The sequence below is a fragment of the Macaca nemestrina genome, chromosome 12, assembly GCF_043159975.1.
Source record: "Macaca nemestrina isolate mMacNem1 chromosome 12, mMacNem.hap1, whole genome shotgun sequence".
Classification (NCBI taxonomy): Eukaryota; Metazoa; Chordata; class Mammalia; order Primates; family Cercopithecidae; genus Macaca; species Macaca nemestrina.
The window spans coordinates 20,478,229-20,504,851 of NC_092136.1; the positions used below are offsets into that span (position 1 = coordinate 20,478,229).

The 26,623-nt window shown below is 50.4% G+C and overlaps 1 protein-coding gene across 9 annotated transcripts in view; it reads right to left on the reverse strand.

Moving 5' to 3' along the window:
* LOC105471631 (PR/SET domain 11) overlaps positions 1 to 26,623 on the reverse strand; it is an 88,708-nt gene that overhangs the window by 46,005 nt on the left and 16,080 nt on the right. For 6 of the 9 annotated variants that reach the window (XM_024789635.2, XM_011724207.3, XM_024789633.2 and 3 more), the window contains exons 2-4: positions 6,513 to 6,637; positions 6,050 to 6,153; positions 5,278 to 5,540 (exon numbers count right to left, since the gene is read on the reverse strand). In XM_024789635.2, coding sequence (XP_024645403.1) covers positions 5,278 to 5,540; positions 6,050 to 6,153; positions 6,513 to 6,631 — 486 coding nt within the window. In that variant the 5' untranslated portion in view covers positions 6,632 to 6,637. The other 3 variants (XM_024789634.2, XM_071074802.1, XM_071074804.1) reach the window with 3 other exon arrangements.

Below are 26,623 nucleotides of genomic sequence, written 5' to 3' on the forward strand. Positions count from 1 at the left end.
GGCAAGAAGAGGCGTGCTAAGTAAGGGAGGCTAGAGGGCCAAGAGGCGGAATGGGAGGGTGGGTTCTGGAGTCAGACTGCACAGGTTTGAACCCCAGCTCAGCGACTCACCAGCTGTTTAGCTTTGTGCAGAATGACTCATCCTCTCCAGGCCTCAGTTTTCTCAGCTGTGCAATGGATGGAATAATACCTATGTCACAGGAGCGTTGTTAGGATCAGATGAGATTATGCTACAAAGCACTGAGCACAGACCCAGACACACAGTAAGTGCTCAATAAACATTAACAGCTATGCTTGTCATGACCACCACCATCATTTGTACAGAGTAGAGTGTATGTACTGAGGGAGTGTGGAAGGAAATGTGTTGTGCTGAATGGGGGCCAGAGCTTCTGCAGGCAGGCAGAAGATGATATACAGTATGGATGATGATATACAGTCCAAAGAAGATGATATACAGTATGGCTTTGGGACAGGACTTCACAAATGAGGGCAGTTTATTTAGGATGTGGGACTTCCAGATCCTGGTCCAAAAATCAGCACCACTGTTCACCCCACCTTCCCTGTCCTCTCCCACCATTCAGCCCACCCATCACCTGAGTAGGCAGAGCCATTCTTCATGCCTGCTTTTCCCCAGTGGAGACCCAAACACCCATGCCCAACACACACATACACACACACACAACTTTTCTTGAGCCACTTGAAGCATCTGGTGGCTCTAGGCCTTCAATGTCTCTCACCTCTTGGGTTCCTAAAGGTTAAAGCCTCCATATGGTCTTGCAGCCTCTAACCACTCCCTCCCTGTGCCCATCTGCGGGCTGCTGGCTGCAGTTAAGGACCTAGGAAGAAACCTCAGAGGGAATAACCTCCAGGCCACCAGTCCCACTGCCTGAACTGGGGCCACGCCTACTCTTGACTGGTAGAGCTAGTCTAGAACCAGGTTGCAAACTCTAGGGCCTTCTATTCCTCCTTTCCTCTCACCATAGACCTGTGCCAGGCAGTCAACCTGGGGAAGTTCGTCTGCTTTAAAGATTCTCAACTTTCCACAGCTGGGCTGTCCCAAGGTACAGACTCTAGCAGCAGCAGAAAGGGATCCTAACAGCCATTCCCTGGGCACAGTCCTAAATTTTTTCTCCTGCAATTTTCCAATAGGCTGTGAAGCCATAGGCTTCCTCTATTGAACTTCTATCCATCCTTCAAGACAAGATCCATCTCCAATCTGCAGCACTGTGGTCACCAAGCAATACTCTGCCTCTGTATTACTTGGTTGGGAACAAGCTTCCTCCCCTCCTATCCACCATGGCCCCTGCCCTCATAACTGAACCACAAACTCCATGAGAACAGAGAGCAAACCTCATGCATTCCCATTATCCCTAGAGCTCCCTGCTCAGGACCTAGTGCTCCGGAGTTGCTCTGTTTATGTAAGGTTGGGTTGAATCTGAACACATAATAAAAACAGGCTCAGGGTAGCTATTAACTGTTCCACCCCATTAGCAATGTCTCCCAATAAGGGAAGTCCTCACATGGTGGCACGATGGAGGGACACTATCTTTGAAGGAACCCAAGGTCTACTGTGGACCAGTTATGGGAGTCCTGTGTTTCCTCATCAGAACAAGAGGGGCAGCAACCCCCACCCTATGGACTGTTTCGAGGAAGAGTATGAGATGCCAGAGGTGTCCAGTATGCACCTGGCATATAATAATTGCTCAGTGGGCAACCAGACTTTTAAAATAAGCCATGCACCCTTGCTGGTTCCCTCTCCTCACCTCCCACTCACGCCTTAATCCGCGGCAATCTGGCTTCCGCTCGTGAGACAGCTCCTGCTAAGGGGGCTAAGGAGACTTCTTACTGTCTCCTCCTACTGCTCCACGCCTTCTCAACTCCTCTCCCTCCAATGATTCCTTAAACTCATATTCCAAAGCAAATGCCTCTTCTCTCCTCCCCAAGCACCTTTCCTATAGGCAATGCCCTCCCTTCTCCGGGCTTCAGCTGCATGAATTTATATACTTAGTTTTCCTTGTCATCCCAGCGTCTCTCTACTGCAGAGCCACACACACCAGAGTGCTCTGGACAGCTCCCCTGAGCACCTCATGGGCACCGGGAACTCTCCTCATCCCAAGCAGAACTCACCTTCTCTGATCTCCTCAATTTCAGGCCATCTCACTCCACTTCCCTGCACATTTTAGCAGATGTCCCCGCACAAACACAAAAGCCTCCTATATGAGTGTCCTGTTGCTCCTGTAATAAATTGCCAATAAACTGCCCAAACCACAGTGGCTTAAAACAACATACATGTATTACCTTATAGTTCCAAAAGTCAGAAATCCTAAAATCGAGGTGTTGGCAGGGCCACATTCTTTCGGGAAGCTCTGAGAATGAATGTGTTTCTTTGCCTTTTCTGGCTTCGAGAAGCTGCCTGCATCCCTTGACTCCTGGCTCCTTCCTCTATCTTGAAGGCCAGCAGAGCAGCATCCTCCAATCTCTTTCTCTCTGACTCTGAGCCTCCCATGTCCCTCTTATTAAGGTGCCTGTGATTACACTGGGCCCACCCAGATAATCCAAGATCATCGCTCCCATCTCAAGATCCTTAACTTAAACACATCTGCAAAAAATCCCTTCTGCCATGAAGATAATACATTTACGAGTTCTAGGGATTAGGACAGGGACATTTTTGGGGGGCCATTATGTGGCCCACTATACCTAGCTACCTCTATCTGCTCTAATCCTCTGCGCTAACCCTGTAAGGACAGGAATGATGCTGATCCACTCCCTTTTTTTGTCCAGTGTCTCCATGTGAACCCTGTGAGATGATGTAAAAGGTTAGGGATCATGCCTTATCTCTACTCTACACTCAAGCACTTCAGCAGAACCCCTCCCGTTGGCTTTTTGAGGATGCTAGTCTTTCTAAGTCTGTTCAGACTTGACCACACACCCCCCCACCTCACTCTTACCTTTCTCCTCACTTCCGATCTTATCTGTAACCAAACTTCTAGGAAATGACTACGCCTGGTCACCTCCATGCTAATCAGGTTCCACCCCCATCACTCTCCAGCAGGGTTTCTAAAGATAACTCTTCGTTATGAGGGACTATTCTGTCCATTGTAAAATGTTTACAGTAATCCTGGTCTCCAACTGCTAGATGCCAGCAGCTTACCCCTACGCTGAGCTGTGACAACCAAAAGGTCTCCAGACACTGCCCAATGTCCAGGGACAGGAGGCAGGGCTGCAAAATCGACTCAGGTTCAGACCCACTGCTTTCTATAATAGCTCTTGCTAAAGTTGCCAATGGCTTCCCTGAGAGTAAATCCACGGGACACTTTTCAGTCTTTCTGGTTGGTTTCTCAGCAGTACTTGGCACTGTCAGCCATTGTGGGCTGGAGAACCTCTCTTCTCCCCTAACTTCCAGGTCACCCACTCTCCTGGTTTCCCTCCTACCTCTCTGGCTGCAAACCTTCTGTCTCCTTTGCAGGATCAAGCTCCCCTTCTAGACCATGAACTGCTAAAATCCCTCAAAGCTTGGTCACAGGCCTTTCCACCTCTCACTCAGCACATTCTCCCCAGGTTCTGTGCTCCACACCCACTCCCCCACTGACCACCCATGCACAGGTGACTCACTAAGCAACATCTCCAAGCCTCCTCTCCAAGCTTAAGACCCATATATCCAACTGCCTACTTGACATCACCACTTGGATATCTTGTTACTCCAAACTCAACAAGTCCCAAACCCAAGTCATGATTTTTCTCTTAACCCAGTCCCCTTCCAGCCTCCTCCATTTCTCAGAGAAAGACACCATTAATGACCTGTTGGGAGACTGCAGATGTCCTTGATACCTCCTGCTCCCTTCCTTAAGCCAGTTAGTCTATGTCTAAGTCAGAGCTCTCCTCTCTGATACAGTTCACAAAGCAGTTCATTTGGCTCCATGTCTGTGCCGCAACCCTAGCGCAGTCTTCCACCATTGCCGACTACAGAACTCCCACATGCTCTACCTGGGGAAAGGGGTGTGGGTACCCATTCTTGACCAGCGCCCCTGAGCTCAATCAGTTCTCCAGGCTGCAGCCAAAATCATCTTTTCAAAACACAAATGTGACCAAATCACTCCTGCTCCCCCTCTACATTCTAAAAAGGACAGAAGTCCTAATTTGGTCCACTGGGTCCTACATGATCACGTCTCCATCATCTCCTCCACGCCCCTGTGTGTGCTACACTCCAGGCACACTGACATTCATCCAGTAGCTCAGATGTGCCATGCTCTCCTGCCACAGGGCCTTTGCTCTTGCTGTTCAAAGCATCTTGAGGCACCTGTCCAATCTTCACCTGGTAGGCATTCACCTCCAGTCACAGCTCAACTAGCAGTAAGCCTTCTCCAACCTCCACCCATATTACTTCCCTGGTTGTTCACTTTCTCCCAGCCTCGCTGTTTCTCCTTCACCCTCAGAGTTATAATTTGACATGGATTTGTTTTAGTATTTGATTAATTCCATCTTCCCCACAGAGAACTCCATGAAGGCAGGATTTACCTGATTGTCTTGTCTGGCCCACCACTGTATTTACAGGGCCAGCACCGTGTCTGGCACAAAGGAGATACTCAACAAGTGTTTTTATAGTGAATGAGGATCTTCTTACCCTCTAGAATGTTTTTTCTCTATTATCCCACACTCCCCTATCTCTGTCCACTAGCTCAAGCTTGATTCCTTAAAGTTGCTTTGGTAATCCTTCCTCCTCATACCCTTGAAAACCCCTCTTGCTCATCTTTGCAACCCATCTATTGATAGTACCCTGTGTTGCAACTGACATCACACGTGAACCTGCTTGTTCAATGCCTGTCTTCCCACCAGACCATCTGCTCCCTGAGGACAGGAACCATGTCTGTCTTGTTGAAGGGTTTACCCCCGGCACCTAGCCCAGAGCCTGATATTACTGGTTTGGAAGTGGGAAGTCATGCTCTGCATTCCCAAAGGCCAGCTCAGAGTCACCCACTCTGGAAGATCCATTGGTTCAATACCGCCCAATGGTTAACCAGACACACACTGCCCTGAGTTCTGCTTGGTGATTTCCTGATCTGCTGACTACTGCCATGTGGGTGCTCTCAGCATTGCCCTTGGACACCAAGTGTTGCAGCCACTGAGCCAGGGCCAGGGGACAGCAAGATCCAACATCGACAGGTCCAGAAGGGATGGTAGAAAAGCTCTGGGGCCAAGCTGAGCCAGTATGGCTCCCCCTGGTGGTTTCCTTCCATGTTCCTTGGCAACCTCTCCCATGAGTAGCCCAGGGCACACTCACCAGCCAGGAGAAGAAGCCAGCTGATTTGTCCTGGGTGGAGATCTGCCCCTCGTAGGGGCCAAAGATGTGGCCCTTGGGGATGACCTCGTTGATACATCGCACGTCACTCTCTCCGCTAGTGTCCTTGACCACCTCCATGCCCTGTGGGATGGTGAGCGCTGCCCGGTCTGGGATGCCCACGGGCACCGGTGTGTCAGACACAAACACTGGGGGGCCATGGTTTGGGCATTCATCCACGAAGTACTCCTGGCAGGACTCACAGACTGGAGGGATGGCAAGAGAAGGGAGGGCCTCAGTTGTTGCAGGAAGGTAAGATCCCCATGGGGAAGGCAGAGGGGCTGACAGGAGGCCTACCCGTGGACAGACAGCTGCAGGCCCCAGGGTCATCAGTAGCAATAACCCATACTCTCCCTGGGGACTCTAAGAACAGGCCTGCCTATGTCAAGGAGGCCAGCAGCTCCCTTTGTCTCAAGTTTTAAAAAACTGGAAGAAAGAGCATGGCTTTGGAGTCCAAGTGCAACCGTATTCCTTTGGGTTGGAGGACCTCAGGTGGGATACTTAACCCTCACCAAGATTCAGTGTGCTATCGGGAAAATGGGGCCAACAATAGCCACTTGGATGGCTAACGATGATGACTAACCAAGGCCTGGACCTGGGCCTGGTATATGGCAGGTGAGGACCTATCATAGTAGCATTGCTGCAAATTCTCTAGCCAGGAATGGGGCAATGGGGGTGAAGGGAGGAGCAGCCCAGAGCCCCAAGCTCCACTTACACCAGAAGTCCACTTGCTGGAAGCTTTTAGGCATGATGAGGTCACGCTTCCCCTTCAGTTTCTTGGGCTCAACTTCCATGGCCGAGGAGTCCGGTCTCCTAGAGCTGGCCAGGGCAGAGGCCCGAAAAGAAAGTAAAGAAGTCATCAGAGAGTGAGAGCCCAGTGAGGACAAAAGTTGGGGACCTGGCCAGGAGACCGAGAAGATGTGGGGTGGGCAGAGGAGTCCCAGCTGTTCTGCTGTTCAGTGCAGGAGTGGTGGAAAAACTGGAGGATTGAGATGCGAGCACAGACCTCTCTAGGCCACTGCTTGAATTTTTCTAGAGCCTGCACCCAGGAGCTGCCGGCAGCAGGGTGAGGGAAGGTGGGCAAGGAGTGAGAACGTTTTCCAGGGCTCCCAACCAACCCAGCCCAGGCACCTTCCACTCCCACTTCTCCCTCTCCAGTTCCCACACAAGGGCCTCACCAGGGCTGGCCATACTCCTGGTCTCGGAGTGGTGAGCAGACCTCCGTCTTCACCACCGTCACCATATCCCCCACGGCTGCATTGGTCTGGGCCAAGCACTCCTTCATGTTCTCGGTCATTCTGTCCTGGGACGCAGGAGGTGGGACCAGCACAGGAAGAGGATCAAAGAAACAGGGGAAGAAGGGTGAGTGGCGGAGAGGGCAAGTGGGGGTCTTGCGGAGTCTGGTTACCCTCCCTGCCATCCCCAGAGGAAGCGCTTGAGAACACAGACAACAAAAACAGCTGTAGCCCCGCCAAGAGGAAATGCCATTTCTATCCCGGGCTGGTCCTGGGGACGACTGGAGCCACCAGCCCCATGGGGTCAGGGGCCTAGGGCAGCCCAGGCCAGGAGGCCGCACTGGGAAGCACAGCCTGGACCCCCAGACCAAAGGGCAAAGGGCAGGAGGATCCCATAGGAGCCTGGGCGCAAAACTGCAAAGGGGAGAAGGGAGGGAACAACTCAAGCCCAACTGGGGCCAAGGGGTAGTAGGCGGACTGAATGGGCCCTCAGAGCCTGGCAGGGCAGCCCCTCACCCTGGAACTGTCGGGAGCGCAGCCAGGCCCCTTTGTCAGCTCAGAGCAGGTACAGGCAGGGCCTGGGGCGCTGGCGAGGGCCAGCCAGGGCGCCAGCCCCACCCCACTCTCTCTAGGGGACACTCCCTAGCCCGCTGCTTACCGCCCTCCACCACTGCTCCGGGCTTCAGCCCCTCCCTCGGCACCCCGGGGTCCTCATGCCAAGCCCGGGGATACTCTTCGGGGCCAGGGTGGCACGCAGCTGGGGCTGGGACCGCGCTGGGCCCCGGGACTGGGCGAACGGCGTGTGTGACTCACTACCCGGGGCCCCGCTGGCCACACCCCTGCTCTTCGGCTAATCAGCCCCCTGCTCCCCACCGGGGCCCCAAAGCCGGCGGCGGCGACTGGGAGGGGTGTGGGGAAATGTGACGGCCTGCCCCCTCCTCCGAGCTGGCGGGGCCAGGGGCGCGCGGTGGGGAAGGGGAGGGCTGCCCGGGCCGGGCCGCGCCGCCCCCTGCCCCTTGGCCACCCCGTCTCGGGCCGGTGTGCGCTGCGGCCGGGGCAGGCGCGGGCCGGCTCTCCCACTCTCGCCAGCCTTCCCGGCGGGGAGCTCCCTGCCCGGCCCGCCCGGCCCTGCCCAGCGCCCGCCCCCCGCCCGCCGGGCCCGGCATTCCTTGCGGGGGCATGTGGCTTCTTGCCGGCCCCGGGGGCACGCAGTTGGCTGGCTGCCAGGAGGGGGGGGGGCGCGGGGAGCGGGAGGAAGCGGGCGCCCGGGCGGGGCGGCGGGAGGGGGCGCCGCTGGGGGCCGCTCCCGGCGGGGCGGTGGACCCATTCCAGGGCCTCCCACGGGGCCCAGCATGCACTCGGCCCAGGGGGCGCCTGGGCTGGGCGACAGCGCCAAGGAGGCCGGGCGTGCCCAGCCTCCGAGCTGCCTTGGCGTGGCGGCGACGACGGGGCCTGCGCTGCCACCGGTGCAGACACAGGACACCCGCTCGCTCAGCCGCGGCGGCCTGCCGCACCTGCACCGTCCGGGGCAGGACCGGGGTGCCTGCCGCTCTCCTGCCTTCTGGCTGCGTTATGCCAGGGGCTCCCCCCCTGGGTACTCGGCTGCCCTCACAGCCTGTGGGATGGCCCCTTGCGACCTCTGAGGGCGCAGGAATTGGGACCTGGAAGATGTCAAGCGACTTGCCCAAGGTCATGCAGACCACGCCCGATGGCTGCTCAGGAAATTGGAAACTGGCTGAACCCCCAGATTCAAGTGTTTCAGGTTGGCCTGGCCATGCAGTATCCCTGTCCAGTCCTCTTACCTAACAATCGCTGGGATCACCCTTAAGTGGGTTCAGGCCCCAGTTCACAAGTTCAGCAGCCAGGTGGGAGCAAGGCCCTGTGGATTTGTGAAGGATCCCTGAACACCTGCTGCCCTGAGGCGCTCTCACTGGGATGGGCAGTACCCCCTACCATACATCCTGGGGCGCAGCCTCAGCGGTTAGGTGCCTGGGCACTGGACAGACACTGCCTGAGTTCAAATCGCACTGACGGGCGGTGTCATCCCGGGCAGGTGTTATGGTCCCCACCCCCCTTCATATGTTGAAGCCCTCAGCCCCAGGGTATCTGTATTTGCAGATAGCGCTGTGAGGAGGTGATCAAGATTAATTGAGGTCATAAGGGTTAGGTGCCCTTATAAGGAGAGGAAGAGACACCAGGGCCCTCTCTACCATGAGGACACATCCAGAAGGCAGCCATTCACAAGGCGGAGTGCCACAACCAGGAACGAATAGGCTGGCATTCTGATCTTGGACTTCTCAGGCTCTAGAACTGTGAGAAATAAATGGCTGTTGTTTAAGCGCCTCCGTCTACGGTATTTTGTCATGGCAGCCTGAGATGACTAATACAGCAGGTTATCTAACTTCTCTGTGTTCTCATTTCTTCCTCTAGAAAATGTGGCTAATAATAGATTCTATCACAGACATAGCTGTATTCCGTGGACACAGACGAGTGTGGAGGGGCCACACACAGTCTCTGTACATCCCACTAAAGAATGCTGATCAGGAAGATGAGTGCTAGTGACATCATTAAGGGGTGGCTTTGAATTCTCTCCATTGGCTTGGATTTATTTTTTTTTAAGTCAGTGATTTGGAAACTCTGAGGCTTTATTGGAATGGACTGCTGAGGACTGCTTTTCATGGAGCTCCCTTGCTCTGGCCCCTCTGCCCTCCCCAAGCCCCACCTGTATGCCATTCTCCATCTTGCCACGGGGCCTGTGAACTTGCTGCGTCCTCGCCTGCAGAACACCTGGGGAACTCCTGCCCAGACTTCAGACCTCACTGCCCCCCTCCAACTGCCACCAAAAACACCCTCTCCTAGCCCCATGTCACACTTCATGGCAGTGTGACATGTGTAACCATCTTTTGTTAGCAGGATTACTTGATTAATATCTGTTTCCCTTAAGAGACTGTAAGCTCCCTGAGGGCAGGGTGCCGGCCACCACTGAACTGCCAGCACCTCTAACAGTGCCTGGCACCAGGACCAAGACTAGGGAAAGACAAGCCAGGCACTAGGAGGCTTTCACTCTCAGGGTCACACACTTGCAAGACTGGCACCTGAGAGTGAAGACCTCTTTCAATTTTGCACGCTGAAAACCTTGCTTGGCTGACTCTGCCTTGCCCAGCACACAGCATATCCTCAGTAAATATTCACCAAATGTCCCCCTTCATATCTCACTGGCCCCTCTGATATGTCCCACTCGTCCCATTGGGAATCTCAATTCTGAAAGAGACCTCAGCAGGAACAACAGCGTGGGGGTTTGATTCCCTATGGAGCTCTCTTCCAGTGATCTCCGCCAGGCAGAGCGGGTAGTGAGAGATGCTGACAGGGTGGGCACTGAAGGGTGAAGAGGTGCACTGTGAGGTAGGATGGAATTAGACTCACGAGACTCAGAGCCTGATTCTGACGATCAGTTGAGGAGGATAAGCTGTGTGGCCATGGCACGTCACTTACGCTCTCTAGGGCCTTAGTGTCTTCTTTTGCAAAATGGAAATACTGATACTTGCCAGGTGGAGGTGGTCTCCATTAGGAATAAATGAGGAGGGCACAGAGGGATGTGGGAAGAGTTTGGAGGGAGAATAGGCAATAGTAAGAGAATAAAGGATGGAGGGTAAGAGAGGGAGAGAAGAGAGGAGAGAAGGGAGAAAAGAGAAGATGGAGAGGGTAAGGGAGATTGAAAGAGAAGGACCGAGGCATCCAAACATTTTCCTGTCTTAAATCATTCCCAGCAAATCACCCCCTGTGGGCAAAGCATTACTTTGTATCTCAAAGTAGACACATCTATGGGACATTTGCTTTTATGTCCTATCTCTCACATCCCACCTTTACCACACGAAAGACTTGCAATGTTTTATAAAACAAACACATACTAAACGGTACAGTTAAGAAACAACCAGAGATAGTGTCAGAGGCCTCATGGAGAAAGAGGGGTGTTGGTTATGCCAGGAATCTGTTGTAAAAGGGTTAGTGATTGAGTTTTTCATTCAACTCTGAGCCTCCTGGCAGCCAAAGCATAAAGGGAAACAAAATGAGTTACCAAGTTCTTATTATCTGACACCTATTTATTGACTATATGCACAAATAATTTCTGTCTACTCGGAACTGCTGTCTGGAGAACCAGGATCAAGCCTCAAAGGACTGATGTGCATTCCAACTCTTAAGTGGTCCATAGACCTCTCTACTTTGAAATAGACAGATTTCTGCACTTGTGATAAAGGCCACAGGGACAGGGAGGGAGAAGATGGGATGTGGCAGGACCAAATGAACTCCCACTGGGGAGAAAGAGAGGGAGAACATGGGCTGGTATCCTTCACTGAGTCCACCTCAGCAGACACTCTAAGGCCTGGCCCAGGTAAAGTCCCCGTAGCCCTTCCTGAAGATTGCTCTAGTCCTACCTGCCCAGTAAAAGGCTTGGGGGAAGGGTGGTCGGCAGGCCTCATGGAGGATTCCAAGCTGCTGGCAATGCTCCCTCTCAGCTGGCTCCTCTAAGTCTGCACATGCAGAGATTAGGCTTGTTGCAAACCCAGCAGTGAGCTGCAAACCCAGAAGGAGGGGGCAGAATGCAGCCCAGGAGCCTGCAGCTCTGTTTTCACCCTTGGCAGGGTGCCAGGATCCTGGAATGCCCAGGAGCCAGTGTAGCCAGGGGACTGGGGATCTGTGCCCACTTGGTTTCCCTAGAGGCTGGCACCATGAGAATCTAGAAGGTTTACTCTGGTACCTACCACAGCATCTATGTTGTCCCCATTGATATCAAAAGGACATGAGGTTAGGTTGCTGGCCCAAGCCACATGCTGACCTTGACTTGGGCTAGGAATCCCAAGCCCTGGGTCTCAGTTCTGGCTGTGCCGTCAATTTTTTAGGTGACCCGGATAAAGTTCCTGCCTTGCCCTCAGTTTCTCTTTCCTGTAAAATAAAAGGTCCAACTCATAGTCCTTAACAGTAAACCATGTGTGAGGTGGGCAAGGGCTTGGAATTATTACAGGGAGTTATCAAATTTATATTCTCAGCAAGCATGCCTATAGAGAACATAAATTGTATGCCTCGAACTTATATGTATAAGACAGATTTGCAAATGAATACTTTTGTGATGAACACAAAAGACAAATGTATTTAAAAGTGTTATTGAATTCATAGAAAGCTTATGTCACCATGTATTTTGTTAGTCAATTGACACCAGCACAGCCACTCACAAACTGTGTAACCTTGAGAAAATGCATTAACCACACCTGCCAGGTTTCCCCATCTGTCCAGTGGGACTGATATCAGAACCTATCTCATAGGGCTGTTTTACACAGCATAATGCCTGACCTATCATAATTACTCTATAAATATTATTGTCATTAATTTTATTAATATTTAAAAGTATAACAGACATCAGATGTGCATATGGTGGTGAATTTTTTTTTTTTTTTTTAGATGGAGTCTCACTCTGTCGATCAAGCTACAGTGCAATGGCATGATCTCGGCTCACTGCAACTTCCACCTCCTGGGTTCAAGCGATTCTCCTGTCTCAGCCTCCCAGGTAGCTGGGATTACAGGCGCCTGCCACCACACCTGGCTAATTTTTTGTATTCTTTTAGTAGAGACAGGGTTTCACCATGTTGGCCAGACTGGTCTCGAACTCCTGACCTCAGGTGACCTGCCCTGGGATCCATGCTGGGATTACAGGTGTGAGCTACCATGCCCAGCCAAAAAATTTTTGACATTAGAAGAGGGCCTTTACAAGCAGTGAATACCCCTAATAAACACTTTTTATAAATATATGCTCTAAAGATGCTTACCCCAATAGAAAAAAAAATGGATAAAAACACAAACAAGCAATCTGCAAAGACCAATAAATGGCTAATATGCTTTAAGGAAAACCAAGAAGACATTAATACTCAAATAAATATGAATTAAAACAAATATCATTTCTCCTCTATTAAACTGGTAAAGATGAAAAATCTTGATGTTATTCAGAGTTGGCAAGAGTGTGGAGGAAATTAGTACTTCATATCCCACTGGTTGGAGTGTATATTGGTGTAACCTTTCTAGAGGGTAATTTGGCACATGTATCAAAAGCCTCAAAGTGAGTAAACCCTTTGTACGAGCAAGCCCACAACCAGGAATGTATCCTAAAGATGCATTTATATTGCGTGCAAAGATTTACCTACAAAGCTATCCTCTGCAATATTATTTTTAATAGCAAAAAATAGGAAATAATTTAAACCTCCAAAACGGGGGAAATTGCTATCCTATGTCACAATGAAATACAATGAAATATTAGCATACAATGATTAGACAGCAATTAACAATGCTGAAGAGGAATATTTATTGACATGAAAACACATGTTCAACATATTGCTAAATGAAAATGCAAGTTATTATGTGAAAGACGCCAACCTGAAAAGGCTACATACTGTATAATTCCAACTATATGACATCCTGGAAAAGGCAAAATCATGAAGGCTGTAAAAAGATCAGTGGTTGGCAGGGGTTGTAGGGAGAGAGGGACAAATAGGTGGAATATAGAGGATTTTTAGGCAGTAAAATTACTCTGTATATACTACAATGGAAGGTACATGTCATTGTACCTTTGTCAAGATCCACGGAAGGTACAACACCGTGAGTGAACCCTAATGTAAACTATGCACTTTGGTTGATAATGATGTGTCAGTGGAGGTTGATCAATTATAACAAATGTTTCACTTTGGTGTGGGATGTTAATAATCGGGGAAGCTAGATGTGTGTGGGTGCAGGGTGTATGGGGAACTCTAGTTTCTGCTCAGTTTTGCTGTGAACCTAAAACTGTTCTGAAAAACAAGAATTTTGTTAATGAAAGCTACGAAAAGATAGATACAAAGTAGTTCCATTAAAACACTTTTTTATTTTAATTTTCCATCCTACACAGGTGTACAAAATAATTCCACTTAAAGTCTATACATAATGATGCAGATCTGTACGTATGGGTCTGGGAGGATATATCTTAAGGTATCACTAGTGGTTAGTTCAGGAAGAGGGTTGTGTATTTCTGTTTTCTTCTTTTTGCTTCTGAAAAATAGTCGCTTAAATATTTTTTAGAGGACCTGTTCATAATCATTTAGTTTAGAAATTGCTAAAGAAGATAATTCCAGTGACCTTTACCCACTTGTCATTAGATGCTGAGATCCTGCCAACCGGTTAGGAGAAAGGAGGAATCCAGATTAGAGACTGAGTATCCGGCATACAAGTGGTGCTTGATGCATATTTAATAAATGAATGAATCAATGAATCAATCAATCAGTAAGGACCCCCATATTTCTACCTTGAAGCATACCTGTTTTTATTTTTGTTTATGATTCCCATTTTGGAAGATCTTGTCTACTAAAAAGACTGCATGCATTAGGTAATAATTAATTCATCTTCCTAGTTCTTTGTATACATACAGGGTACATGATAAGCAGGGTTAACACACTGGTTAGCGGCCATCATCCCAAGCAAAAGCAAAGAAATTTGACATGTTTGTTCACTTGTCCTACCTGATCATAGGATACTGTACAATATTCACTAAGCTTCATGTTTAAAAAAATAATTCAGTGGGCAGAATACTATGCAGAAATGAGAACAAACTACAACTACATGCTATAATCTGGATGAGTGATAATGCCAAGGAAAGAAAGGAGACCCCCAAAGATACAGACTCATACTGTATGATTCAATTTAAATAAAGTTACCAAAAAAAAAAAAAAAAAAAAAAACCAACCAGGCACAAGTATGGTGTTAGAGGTGAAGTTTGTGGTTATTCTTGGGAATAACTGGAAAAAGGCAGGAAAGGGAGTTCTAAGATACCAGTCATGTTCTATTTCTTCATCTGGGTGCTCGTCCCATGGGTGTAATAACTTTGTGGAAATAAACTCAGCCAGATTTTACAATATGTGCACTTTTCTGAATGTATGTATGTTAATAAACATAAAGAAAAACCATCTGCTGGGGCCCTAAGGGCAGGGAACTCCCATATGAGGACCTCTAACTTGTCCAGTCCCTGATTTTGCAGCCACAGGAACTGGGGTCCAGCCAGTGGAGGCTCCTGCTGGGGTCATGGAAAATGAGGTTTCGAGCTTTTACCCACAGGGCAGTCACCACTAAGCATCACCGGTATAGCTAGCCAGGGCCGATGGAACACATGCTCCCAAGGCGGTCCCTCCTGCAGAACTTTTTGTTTTTCTGGGTTTTGTTTGTTTGTTTGTTTTTGTTTTTTGAGGCAGTGTTTCTCTCTTGTTGCCCAGGCTGGAGTGCAGGGGCCTGATCTCAGCTTGTTGCAACCTCCACCTCCCGGGTTCAAGCTATTCTCCTGCCTCAGCCTCCCAAGTAGCTGGGATTACAGACATGCGCCACCACGCCCAGCTAATTTTTGTGTTTTCAGTAGAGACAGTGTTTCATTATGTTGGCTAGGCTGGTCTTGAACTCCTGACCTCAGGTGATCCACCTGCCTCGGCCTCCTAAAGTGCTGGGATTACAGGCATGAGCTACCGCGCCCGGCCAGAACTTTTTAAAGGTGACCTGTTGACTCCACCCTTGGTAAGCTTTGGAGAAGCAGTGTAAAGATTCATGATCGTGGAGAAGGTGGTCAAGGGTGGTACCGGGTTTTCTGTGTTTGCTTCTCACAGTGGATACTGCTGGTGGCTTCTATAGCATCCGTTACCTCATTACTCCCCACTGGAAGTTGGACTTTGTTCAGGTGCCACACCTCCCTTACAGGGCCTATTGAGTGAGATTCAGAGATGCCGAGCCTTTGCCCAACACCAGGGCTGGGCTCAGGTTCATCTAAGCCAATTCTAGCAATGCCACCTCCCTCCCCAGTGACTGGAGGAACCTAGCCTTGAATCAGCACATGACATTTCCCTCCAAGGTCAGATATTTGACTTATTTTGGCCAAATCAAAGGGAAGGGAAGGGCTTTTATTTCATGACTTGAAGGCGAAAGCACGCAGTCATTCTTGCAAATGGGAGCCACGTCCTGCAGAGGACTCCAGCAGGAAGCATCTTCAGCAGGAAGCATCTTCAGCATGAAGCGAGTTCATCAGAGCAGGGGGACAGGGCGGTAGGACAAGAAACACACATTCATTGGCACCCTGGTATCTGAGGGGAATTTGTTCCAGGACCCTCTCTGATACTAAAGTCCAAGGATGCTCAAGTCCTGGATAAAATAGCATAGTATTTGCAAATGACCTTTGGACATCCTCCCATATACTTTAAATCATCTCTAGATTATGTATAATGCCCCATACAATGTTAATGTTACGTAAATCATTGCTGTACTGTATTGTTTAGGGAATAATGACAAGGATAAAGTCTGTTGTGCCACGGCTGGTTGAATCCATGGATGCCCATAGATAGGAGAGGTTGACTATATTTGGTCTTTGTCCCTGGTTCCTGGCTAATAAAACAGAGCTCCTAAAACCCTTGGAATTTCCTGGGTTATAGGAGTGTCTTTGGCGTTGCATAACGAGCCCCACCAGATCATACCTGAGTTTATGCTAAGGAGATAACTGAGGGTGGGACCCCCTAGATAGCTTCATGATGAGGCTGAGTCACCAGAGAGAACACATGATTGGAAGGTTGGAAGTCCCACCCACTGGCCTCTGGCGAGGAGAAGAGGGGCTGGAGATGAAGCTCTGTGAAGACTCTTGAAGGAGATTTAGAAAACTTCTGGATTAGTGAACATAGCAAGGTGCTGGGAGGGTGGAGGTCCAGAGAGAACATGGAAGCTCCAGGTCCCTTCCCCTACACCTTACCCTGTGCAGCTCTTCCATCTGGTCATTCCTGAGCTGAATCCTTTACGTAAACCAGTAGCAGTAAGTAAAGCACTTTCCTGAGCTTTGTGAGATGTTCAAGTGAATTACCACACCTGAGGAAGGGGTTTGTAGGAGCCCTGGACTTATGTTGGTCAGAGGTACAAGTCACCCGGGACTTATGACCGGTGTCTGAATTGAGGGCAGTCTTGTGTAACTGAGCCCTTATCTTGTGGGGTCTGCACCAGCTCTAGATAGTGTGTTACAGAATTGAATTGAATTGAATTGTTGGACACCCAATTGGGTTGGAAAATCCAACAAGGGGCTGGTGTTGGGAACCATCTCAGAGACAGAAACTGTAACTGACATGGTTGAGGTGCTGAAGCAATAGGTCCTGAAATCCGCGCTACCTCTGCACTTCCTCTTAAACTGCTTTATTGCCCAGGCCTGTCTGCAACAGGGTTTCTGTCACCTGCAGCCATGAGCCATCCTCACTGGGACACTGCCCCATCAAAGGGGCAGATCCCATCTATCCCCAGGCCCGTTCCAGCTGGGCCCAGCACTCTGCCTGTGCCTCTGTAAAGCATCTGCCTTGATGGCACCTCAGTCTACAAAGGAGCAAACAGGGTGGGGCCACAGCGTCTCACCACCAGCCACCCCTCTCCCTTAAGCCCAAGATCTGCACTGAAGTGACATCCTGGGCATTCTCTCCAAAGCATTGCTGGTGGAAGTGTAAACTAGTAGCACCAGGGAGAGCAATTTAGCACTGGGGAACTTTTAAAAAATCCACATAACCGGCTGGGTGCGGTGGCTCACGCCTGTAATCCCAGCACTTTGGGATGCCAAGATGGGTGAATCACCTGAATTCAAGGAGTTGAAGACCAGCCTGGCCAACATGGTGAAACCCTGTCTCCACTAAAAATACAACAATTAGCAGGACATGGTGGTGGGTGCCTGTAATTCCAGCTACTCAAGAGGCTGAGGCACAAGAATTGCTTGAAACCAGGAGGTGGAGGTTGCAGTGGCCTAGATTGCACCATTGCACTTGAGCCTGGGTGACAGAGGAAAACTCCGTCTCAAAAAAAAAAAAAAAAAAAAAAAAAGCCCATAACCTTCAATCCTACAACTTCTAGGAATTTATCCAAGATATCTGTGCAACAGTATTCCTTGCAGCACTGTCTGGGATAGCAAAAGACTGAAAACAACCGATGTACCCATGGAGGGGGATGGGGCGGTTGGTTAAATAACACCACACAGCACAGCCACACAACAGAGAGTGAGCGGTTTCAAAGAAGGAAGCCATGGAACAAACCTAACCTCCTCCTCCATGGCTGCCACCCTCTCCCACTACTCCCTCTTCCTGGAATGGCTTCAGAGACAGCCTGACTCATGTCCCTCCTTCCACTCTACCCCTACTGTCCATTCCCCACCCACAGTCAGGGTGTACCTGTTATAACATAAGGCAGATCAAGTACCCCATGCCCTCCACTCAAAACCCCCCACGGTGCCCGCATCATGCAGTGCAAACACCAAAGCTCCTCAGCAGTGTGCTGCCCTGACACAGTCTGTTCCACTCCCTCTGAGATTTTCTCCCTTCCCACTCCCCACTCCTCATCACAGCCACAGGGGCTACCTTGCTCTGCCTCCAACAGGAGCCTCAGCACTGGCTGTTCCCTCTGTGTGGGATGCTCTTCCCTCTTATACCTATGTGGCTTGCTCCCCGACTCCCTCTAAGCATTCACTCAATGTTACTTTCTCTGGCTTCCCTACATAAAACTGCAACCCCCTGACACTTGCTACCACTCCTTCCTTGCTGAATTTTTTTTTTTTTTTTTTTTTTTTTAGACAGTCTTACTCTGTCACCAGGCTGGAGTGCAGTGGCATGATCTCAGCTTACTGCAACCTCTGCCTCCCAGGTTCAAGTGATCCTCAGCCTTCCTAGTAGCTGGGATTAGAGGTGCCCGCCACTGTGCCTAGCTAATTTTTGTATTTTTAGTAGAGACAGGGTTTCGCCATGTTGGCCAGGTTGGTCTCCAACTCCTGACCTCAGGTGATTTGCCTGCCTCAGCCTCCCAAATTGCTGGGATTACAGGCATGAGCCACCACGCCTGGCCCCTTGCTTTATTTTTCTCCAGAGTGCGTGTCACCATCAAACTTAGGTAGCACTTCTGTCTGCCTCCCCAACTAGAATGTCAACTCCAGGAAGGCAGAGAAATTTCTCTGTTTTGTTCACTGCTGTATCCCCTGCAACTAGAACAGTGCCTGGTACAAGGTAGGCACACGATAAACATTTGTCGAATGAATTACTCATTTGGTGGTGAAACAAAACCAAAGTTAGGAAGAGAACATGTCATCGGAGAGACAGCAGAAAATGGTGGTTAAGAACATGGACTCTGGTGCTGGGCTGCCTGGATTCAACTTCCAGCTGCATTATTCACCATCTGTGTGACCCTGGGGAGTTCCTTAACTTCTCTGGGCCTGGGAAAAACCCATTTGTGACTAGAGTTCCATTATTGGAAAGCTAAGCACATGGGAGTTATTTACATCCTACCGCTCAAGGTCATCGCCAAGGTCTGACTGCAAAACTTCAAAAACTTGCAACCTCAGGCATAAATGGGTTAACAGCACCTTCTTGGTAAGGTTGTTATGAGAAATAAATGAGTTAACATTTGTAATACACTTGGAACAGGATCTGGCACAGAGCCAGTAAGCTATATGTGTGTTATATAAAACAAACAAGCCCCAGTTGCATAAAGTGTTAAAGGACATACACATTTAGATGTGATCATATATTCTCAGAACAACTCTAGGCTGTGGCAGTTGCTCCTAGACTGAGGGCTAGAGGAGGAGAGGTACTTACTTCTTACTGAATTTTATACCAAATGCATGCATTTCTGATTTTAAAAATATATTAGTGATGTCTAGGGGTTATTAATTGTCGAGGCTGGGTGATAGGTATGTGGAAGTTTATTATACTTTTCTATCTACTTTTTTGCACAATAAAAAGTAACAAATACTTATCAGTATTACTAGAATTAAAATACAAGTCCCAGGTTGCCCCTCCCCCACCCCCACCCGCAGCATGTCAGTGATTTGGGGTGAGGCAGGCACAGGGGGCTCCTCCCAACCACTGCTGTTCCTGTGGAAGAGGGCCCTGAAGTCCTAACAGTTCCCTGAGGCCAACCTGCTCCAGAACTCCAAGCACCCGGTCAGCCACAGCCAAATAAGAATTGAGGGGAAGGGGGTGTGGCCTGTAGAGGACCAGGGTCAGGCTGCTAGGAGTGCAGTCTCTGGGCTGAAGCCACACTTTCAGATGGCAAAGTGGCAGCTAGGAAGATCATGACTGAAAGAGGCCTAGATGTGTAGATTCCTCCAAGGAGAATCAGAGCTGTCCTGCATTGACCACTTGCCAGGTGCTGGAGACCCAGTGTGTCCTCGTCTAGCCAGCTCCTTACCCCCATGATGTAGTGAGAAAGCCAGAGGGTATAAGTGATCTCCCCGCATGCCACACCTGTGGCTCTTAGTGGGCAAGGCTGGGATTCCAACCTGGGCAGAACTGAAAGGATGCCCGGAGATGCCCTGACCCAAGCCCCGCCTTTCTAGACAAGGAAAGTGAGACTCAGAGGGGAAGAAACCTCAAGGCCACCGGAGGAGGCAGAAGGAGACAGGAACCCACCGCCAGCCACTCGGTGCGGGCAGCCCCTACCCTTCCCCTGGACATTGTGCAAGGCCCTCATACCTACGCTCCTCCCAATTTGTAGAGTTGGGGGTCTCTATTTGGGGACATAGAACCTGAGGAAACACCATGAGGTTCTTTTTCAGTGTTTTGGTTGCAAGGAAAGGGATCCCCCGGTCTGGACCATAAGACCTAGAGGGGAAGGCTTGTAGACAGAGGGGCTGCAGGGGCATAAGGAGTCCAGGGAACCTGACCACAGCCCCCAGCCCCTACCCCATCAACATTTACTTCTCCCCCATCCCCTTCTCCTCCCTCCCTCGCTGTTCCACCCTGCCCAGCCGTTCTCACTGGCTGTGTATTTGCCCAATCTTGCCCAGAATCTCAGAATTAAAGACACCTCAACAGTCATCTAAATCCTTGCTTCTCAAGGTATGGTCTGTGCACTGGCACGTTTGGCATCTCCTGAAACTTGTTTGAAATGCAGAATCCTGAGTTCTGCACCGCAGTCCTCCTAAATCAGTTGGCCTAAGGCGATTTGCCCAAGTGATCTGTACACACATTGAAGCTGGAGATGCACTAGTCTAAATCACAAGATGCTTGAAACCACAGTATACATCATCCTGAAGCATGCATGAGTACCTCCAGCAACAGGGAACTCACTGTCAGGCAGCCAGCTCACCATTCTATTGGACAAGTATGGCACGTGTGTGTGTGTGTGTGTGTGTGTGTGTGTGTGTGGTGTGTGAAATGAGAGAGGCAGTCCTCCTTGGGTCCTAAGCATCCCTAAACATCCTTGCTGAGTATATCCACCTGGAAGGCCTCACTGTCCTCTGACTCTGAGCCATTTCTGCTGCTAATGATATAGGTAATTAAGTTGGCCAAGGACATGTTGGTGTGAACACTGTGCAACTGCTCACTCCCTGGAGAAGAGAAACTTACTTGTTTATGGCTTGCTGCAAAAGCTGCTGAGCCCTCAGCCCTGAGTTCTGATGCAACACAGCCCACTGTGTGAATAGTTACCATCTGGGCCACCTTATGCGACTTGAGAGTAGGGTAATTCCTACTGATGATCCTGATGTTTGCTGTGCTGTGAGTAATAAACTGTCTTGCTGATCCATTCACTCTTGGCCACTTTTGGCACCTATACTATGAGACCTAGGGTTCTTCATGATTGTGATAGTGTGTGCGTGTGTGTGTGTACATGTGTCATTAGTGGTCATTGCTGAGAATTAAGAACCTTCTCATGTATTCATGGAAAGGCTCATACACGTAAGCTCCAATAAGACCTTGACTTAAAAGAATTCAAAGGGAATCTGACCTTTCTTGAGCACCTACTTTGTGCCAGGCTTTGTGCAAGTGAATTCCATTTTTGTGTAATCTCACTTAATCCTCTCTATAACCGTGCAGGGTGAATTATATCCCCTTCCTACATTTGATGAAATTGAAGCTGAGTGCAGCTCAGTCTCACAAGAGTAACAAAGAATATGAATGAGTTGGGCTGAACAATAAAGAAGTAAACAAAGAATGAGATGATTTCAGAGAATAATACCTGTGAATTCAAAGTGATGTGATCACTAGTGATTATAATCACTGTATGTCAAGCTTGCCAAAACAAACGGGCATACTTGGGCTTCTCTGGCTGACCCAGCAAGCTAAACACAGAGAAGGCACTGTGGAGCCGTGACACTCGACCAGGAAGGTAGGTGCAGCTCAGAAGGCAGAAGTCCTCCAGGAAGGAGGTGGAAGGGGCGTGGATGTGGCTGATGCCCAGCTCTGTGTCAGGTGTTTTACATATGCTGTAAAGCATATCTGTTCACTCACTCTTCTGCGTTCACATCCTACCAAGTGCCAGGCACTGTCCTAGGTGCTAGGAACCATGGGTGAACAAGGTCGCCACCCTCATGGGGCTTGCAGCCCAGTTAGAATGTTTATGCATTTGCCTGCTGGCATCTAGGCCCCCTGGTGTCCCTGGGGAGCCCCCATCTCCAATGCTCCACTGCATGGGTAAGAGTGCCACTGAGGACTGACCAACCAGTGCTCATATCTGCAGGCCAGCCACAGTGATTGGTGCGAGGATACAGGGTCTAGCCAATTTGTGAGCTACAATTCTGGGGCTTTGGGGGACTCTACTGGAAAGAGAAGGGCTCTTTCATTGCAGGGATTGCTGAAAGGATAGAAGTGCGAATGTGCTGTGTGCAAGGGCACAGCCAGCCACTGTGCCACCTCATACAACAGCCTGCCCGTGAATGGAGCCATAACTAAGAAAGCAGAGCAGGATGGACAGAACAAGTCCTCATGACAGTGTGAGTCCCTGGATCCAACTGTACCTGAAACTCTCAAGATTCTTCCAGAGCTTCTGCTGAGCCCATAAATTCCATTTTTTGACTACTCTTGTTTGACTTGAGTTTCAGTCAGTTCGTATTTAGTCCTGTTCACAACCTAGTAAGCACAGTTTTACTTTGTTTTTCAGATAGGAATGGAGGCTCAGAGAGGTTAAGTGGCTTGAACAAGGCTGCACAGCAGCTGTCTGGAATCTGTGCAATGCAAAGCCCACACCCTTTTCTCTACTCCCAGGTGGCAGTGCAGCATGGCGGGGAGACAGGCTGCAATGGGAGGGGGTCTTCCACGGCAGGGAGTGAAGGGCCCATTAACTAGAAGAAAAGCTTGCTCCCTCCTAGGCAGGCCTGCAGAGAGGCAACGGCAGAAAGGAAGCACAGGCTGCAAACTGGTGACTGTTCTTTTTTTCCATTTTTATTTTTGCCAACTTCGAAGAAACAGAAGATTCCATGTAAAAACGTGGATGTTCAGCTTTTCTGGGAAATCCGAAAGGCTGGCAACACCACACGGGCAGTCCCACGTGGCAACGATTCGCTGGAGCTGGGTGGTGGCCCTGCTCAGATGGGCAAGGGCAAGGCACTCACTCTCCAGGTCTCCAGTCAGCCTGTCATTCACATGTGCCCCCCGCCTGGGCTGGGCATCTGAGTGTGCGGCCTGCGTGGCAGAGACCACAGTGCTGTGCAGATGCGACCTCCTGAGAACCCAGCCTCAGAGGAGATGAGGGTGCTGGGCTGGGGATTCACCAGCTTCCCAGCCCCTGCCATTCTGGCTGCTCCCAAATCCCCAGCACCCAGAACGGTTCCTGGCACCGGCAGGGCTCAATATATATTTGATGAATGGATGAAGAAAATGGGAGGGCGTCAGTTGGAGAATTCCAGGAGTACCCCATCAGCAGCCCTGTAAACCCACTCCCAAGGGGCATGGGAGAGGCAAGGAGGGCAGGAACAAGGGCAGCCCTGCAGTGCACTGGCAAGAGGCAGCTTGGTGAAGAAGCTGGGAACATGGGCCCTGGAACAAGACTCCCTGGATGAGAATCCCAGCTCTACGACTTACTATGCGACCTGGAGAAGTTATTTCACCTTCCCTGCCTTCAGTTACCCCCGCCCTCCGCCATATAAAATGGAGATGAGAGTGAAATCGGGTTGTTGTGAAGTTATAAGCAGCCGATAAATAACTGTTACTCCAACCTCGTCCACTGAGGCACAGACCTTGGATAAATCCCTTTCCCTCTCTGAGCCTCAGTTTACCCATCTGCACAATGAGGCCATTGGGATTTGCCTTTAGGATCTGCTGGTTCTGGCATTCTGTGACTATGAAAACTCAGGGTCATGCAAATTCCAGAAGCTGGGCCCCCAGGAAGCGTCCAAGCAGGTCTCAGGGGTCTCTCTGCCAAGCCGCTCCCACCATCAAGGTCAAAACAGACCCAAAAGACCGTCACGGTGAAACCATTCATTCAAAATCCCTTTAGATTTAGCCCAAGTTCCAGCCTCAGGATCTGCTGTGGCTCATCTACCCCAAATCATGATAACCCAAAGGCACAGGGACATGGCTGGAAGGAGCCAGCCCTGATGGCTGTCCTGAGGAGGGCCCTCCCAAGAGCCTGCAAGAGGGGCTCACCACAGCCCTCATGGTGGCTGGCGCCCTGGCAGCCAGCTGGCAGAGCCGTTTCCATTTCTCTCGCACGCCCCCAGATGGGAAATGATTCATGAAAACCAAGAAGGTAAAATTAGCCCAAAGGCTGCCGAGTAATTTATGCAGCCAACAGCCCCAGGAGGGAGGGGAGGCCCACACTGCCAGCTCAGGCTGGCCTCCCAGGGGCTGGCAGAGCGCAGCCTGGCCATCTGGAGCCTCTGTCTCTGGGGTCTTCTATTTCTGGACTCAGCTTCCCAGGCTGTTGGCAAGGCTTCTGGCGCTTTCCCTGACCTTACCCTGGCCCACTCACCAGACTTAAAGGATGCTGGATACACTCCACTAAGGACCCGCGGGGTGCTGGGGAGTCACACACATCCACCCGTTCTATCCTCACCTCAGTCTCAGGAGGAAAGTTTCAGATCCCCCATCTTTCAGTTGCAGAAACTGAGTGAGGCTCAGAGGGGTTAAGTGGGTAGCCAAGGGTAAATGGCAAAGCCAGGATTCAAACCTGGATCTCATGAGCTCTGTGAACTGTGCCTTCCCGGCATGCTGGCTGCTGGCTGCCAAATCTCAGTTTCTCCATGGGGTGAGGGGTGTGGATCCTGGCAAGCCCCAACACACCCTGTCATGTGCTTTTCACAATCTCAGAACCATCCAGTACCAGAACCTGACCCGCAACTCCAAGCCCAGTTGTCCCAATGGACAAAGTCTTCAATGTCCCAATCTCTTAAATAGGGGCCGAGGAAGTACTGGTCTCCAGCCCCTCCTTATGGGAGGGACAGAATAACAGGTATCAGCAAGCTCCATGGTCTCACTTTACAGGGTGGTGCACCAAGGCCCAGAGAGGTAAAGGGACTTACTCAAAGCCACATAGCAAACATGTGGTTGAGCCTAGGCTAGAACCGAGTCCTCCTGCAGAGATCCTGCTGTCAGAGCTATTTACGAAGAGTGTAAATCTGAGTGGCGGTGGGGAAATTCCCTACGATCGGGGCAGCTGAGGTGAGAGTTACTTCCTGGGACCATCGGGTACCCCCCGATCCTCAAGCACCTGCTCCCACTTTCGGGACACACAGGGGCCACATGAGCAGCAGAGAAGGGCTCCTCAGAAGGCAGTAGGTGAGGCACACTGGAATCCTGCTCCACGCCTGCGGGACCTTGGCCAAGATCTTGGTTAAAGATGGACTCATTATCGAAAAGAAATGAAATCAAAATGAAAAATGTGTGCGTCTGAATCACCCAGTAGGCTGGGAGTGATCCATAGGAACTTGAAGGCTCAGCACGCATGCTGACCCAGAGCCTGTCTTCAGACCCTCTGGCTCCCCTGGTTTTGCCCAGAGGAAGACCAAGACCAGCCACAGGTGACACACACAGCTACCCATGGAGAGGGAATTTGCCTCTGTCCCCCGGGAGCATGCAGCTGAGCTCCAGTGTGGACAGCTGGGAGCAGTACCACCCACTCCTTGGGACACAGTTCAGAGCATCCCAGTTCAGGCACCGTCTCCCCAGAGTGACTGCAATGCCAGGGCCCACGCCCTGAGCTCAGCACTTCCAAATATCACTACAGTGACCTCCCCATCAGTGCCGAAGGAAAGGTGAGAAAACCGACATGCAGAGAGCCTGAGTTGCTTGCCCAAAGCTTTCCATTCATTCAGAGATCATTTATTCGACACATTTACCAAGCACCTGCCATGTGTCAGGCACGGTGCCAGGAGTGAGAAAGGCGCATTGCCACCTTAGTGACCCCCTGGCCATCAGAGGCTTTATAGCATAGTGGCTCCCACATATCCTCTGAAGCTATACTGCCATGATTCAAATCTCAGCTTCCTCCAATGTGATCTTTGGAAGTCACTTAGCTTCCTTGTGCCTCAGTTTCCTCAGCTGTATCTACCTCATGATGCTACCCTGAGGATTAAGTGAAATGTCACAGATAGTGCCTGCCACATAAGTGCTCAGTAAATATGAGCAGTTATTGCTGAGCCAGAACCCAAAGCCTGTGTCCCTCTGACTCTTAAAACTAGGCCAGGTCAGTTTCTTTGGTGTGACCCAGCCTAAAAATGGGTCCAATGACGGCTGCTCACCTGCCTCCCTGGGAGAAGCACTGGAGCCCCCAGGGCTGCTGCAACCCCTGCCCACACCACAGGACAGGTGTAGAGAGCAAGTCCTCACCACAGATGGGTAGACGGGCCTCAGCTGAAGCAGCCACCCTCTGCCACCAGTCCCCTCTAGGTACCCAGAGGGTCCAGGGCTGGTGCTGGGGAAGGGCAGGGCCCGGGGCAAGCCATGGTGCTTCTTGCCTCTTAGGAAATAATCCCAAACATCTGTGCTCACTGAATACACATGCGACTGCCCAGAGGGCAGGAGGCCAAGCTGTGTGGCCGGGAACCTTTTGCCAAGACTGTCACATTAGGTCGCCTCATGAAAAAGAACCGGACAGGGAACCAGATGGCCTGGCTACCATTCCCAGCCCTGCCAGTGGCGACCTATGTGGCTTTGGGAGAGTCACATAACCTCCTGGAGCCTCGGTTTCTGCATCTGTGAAATGACCTTGGCCAGGTTGCCTGTTTTTCACAGGGTGGCTGCAAGGAGCTGCTTAGGCAGCAGCATACGTGTGGTTTGGAGCCT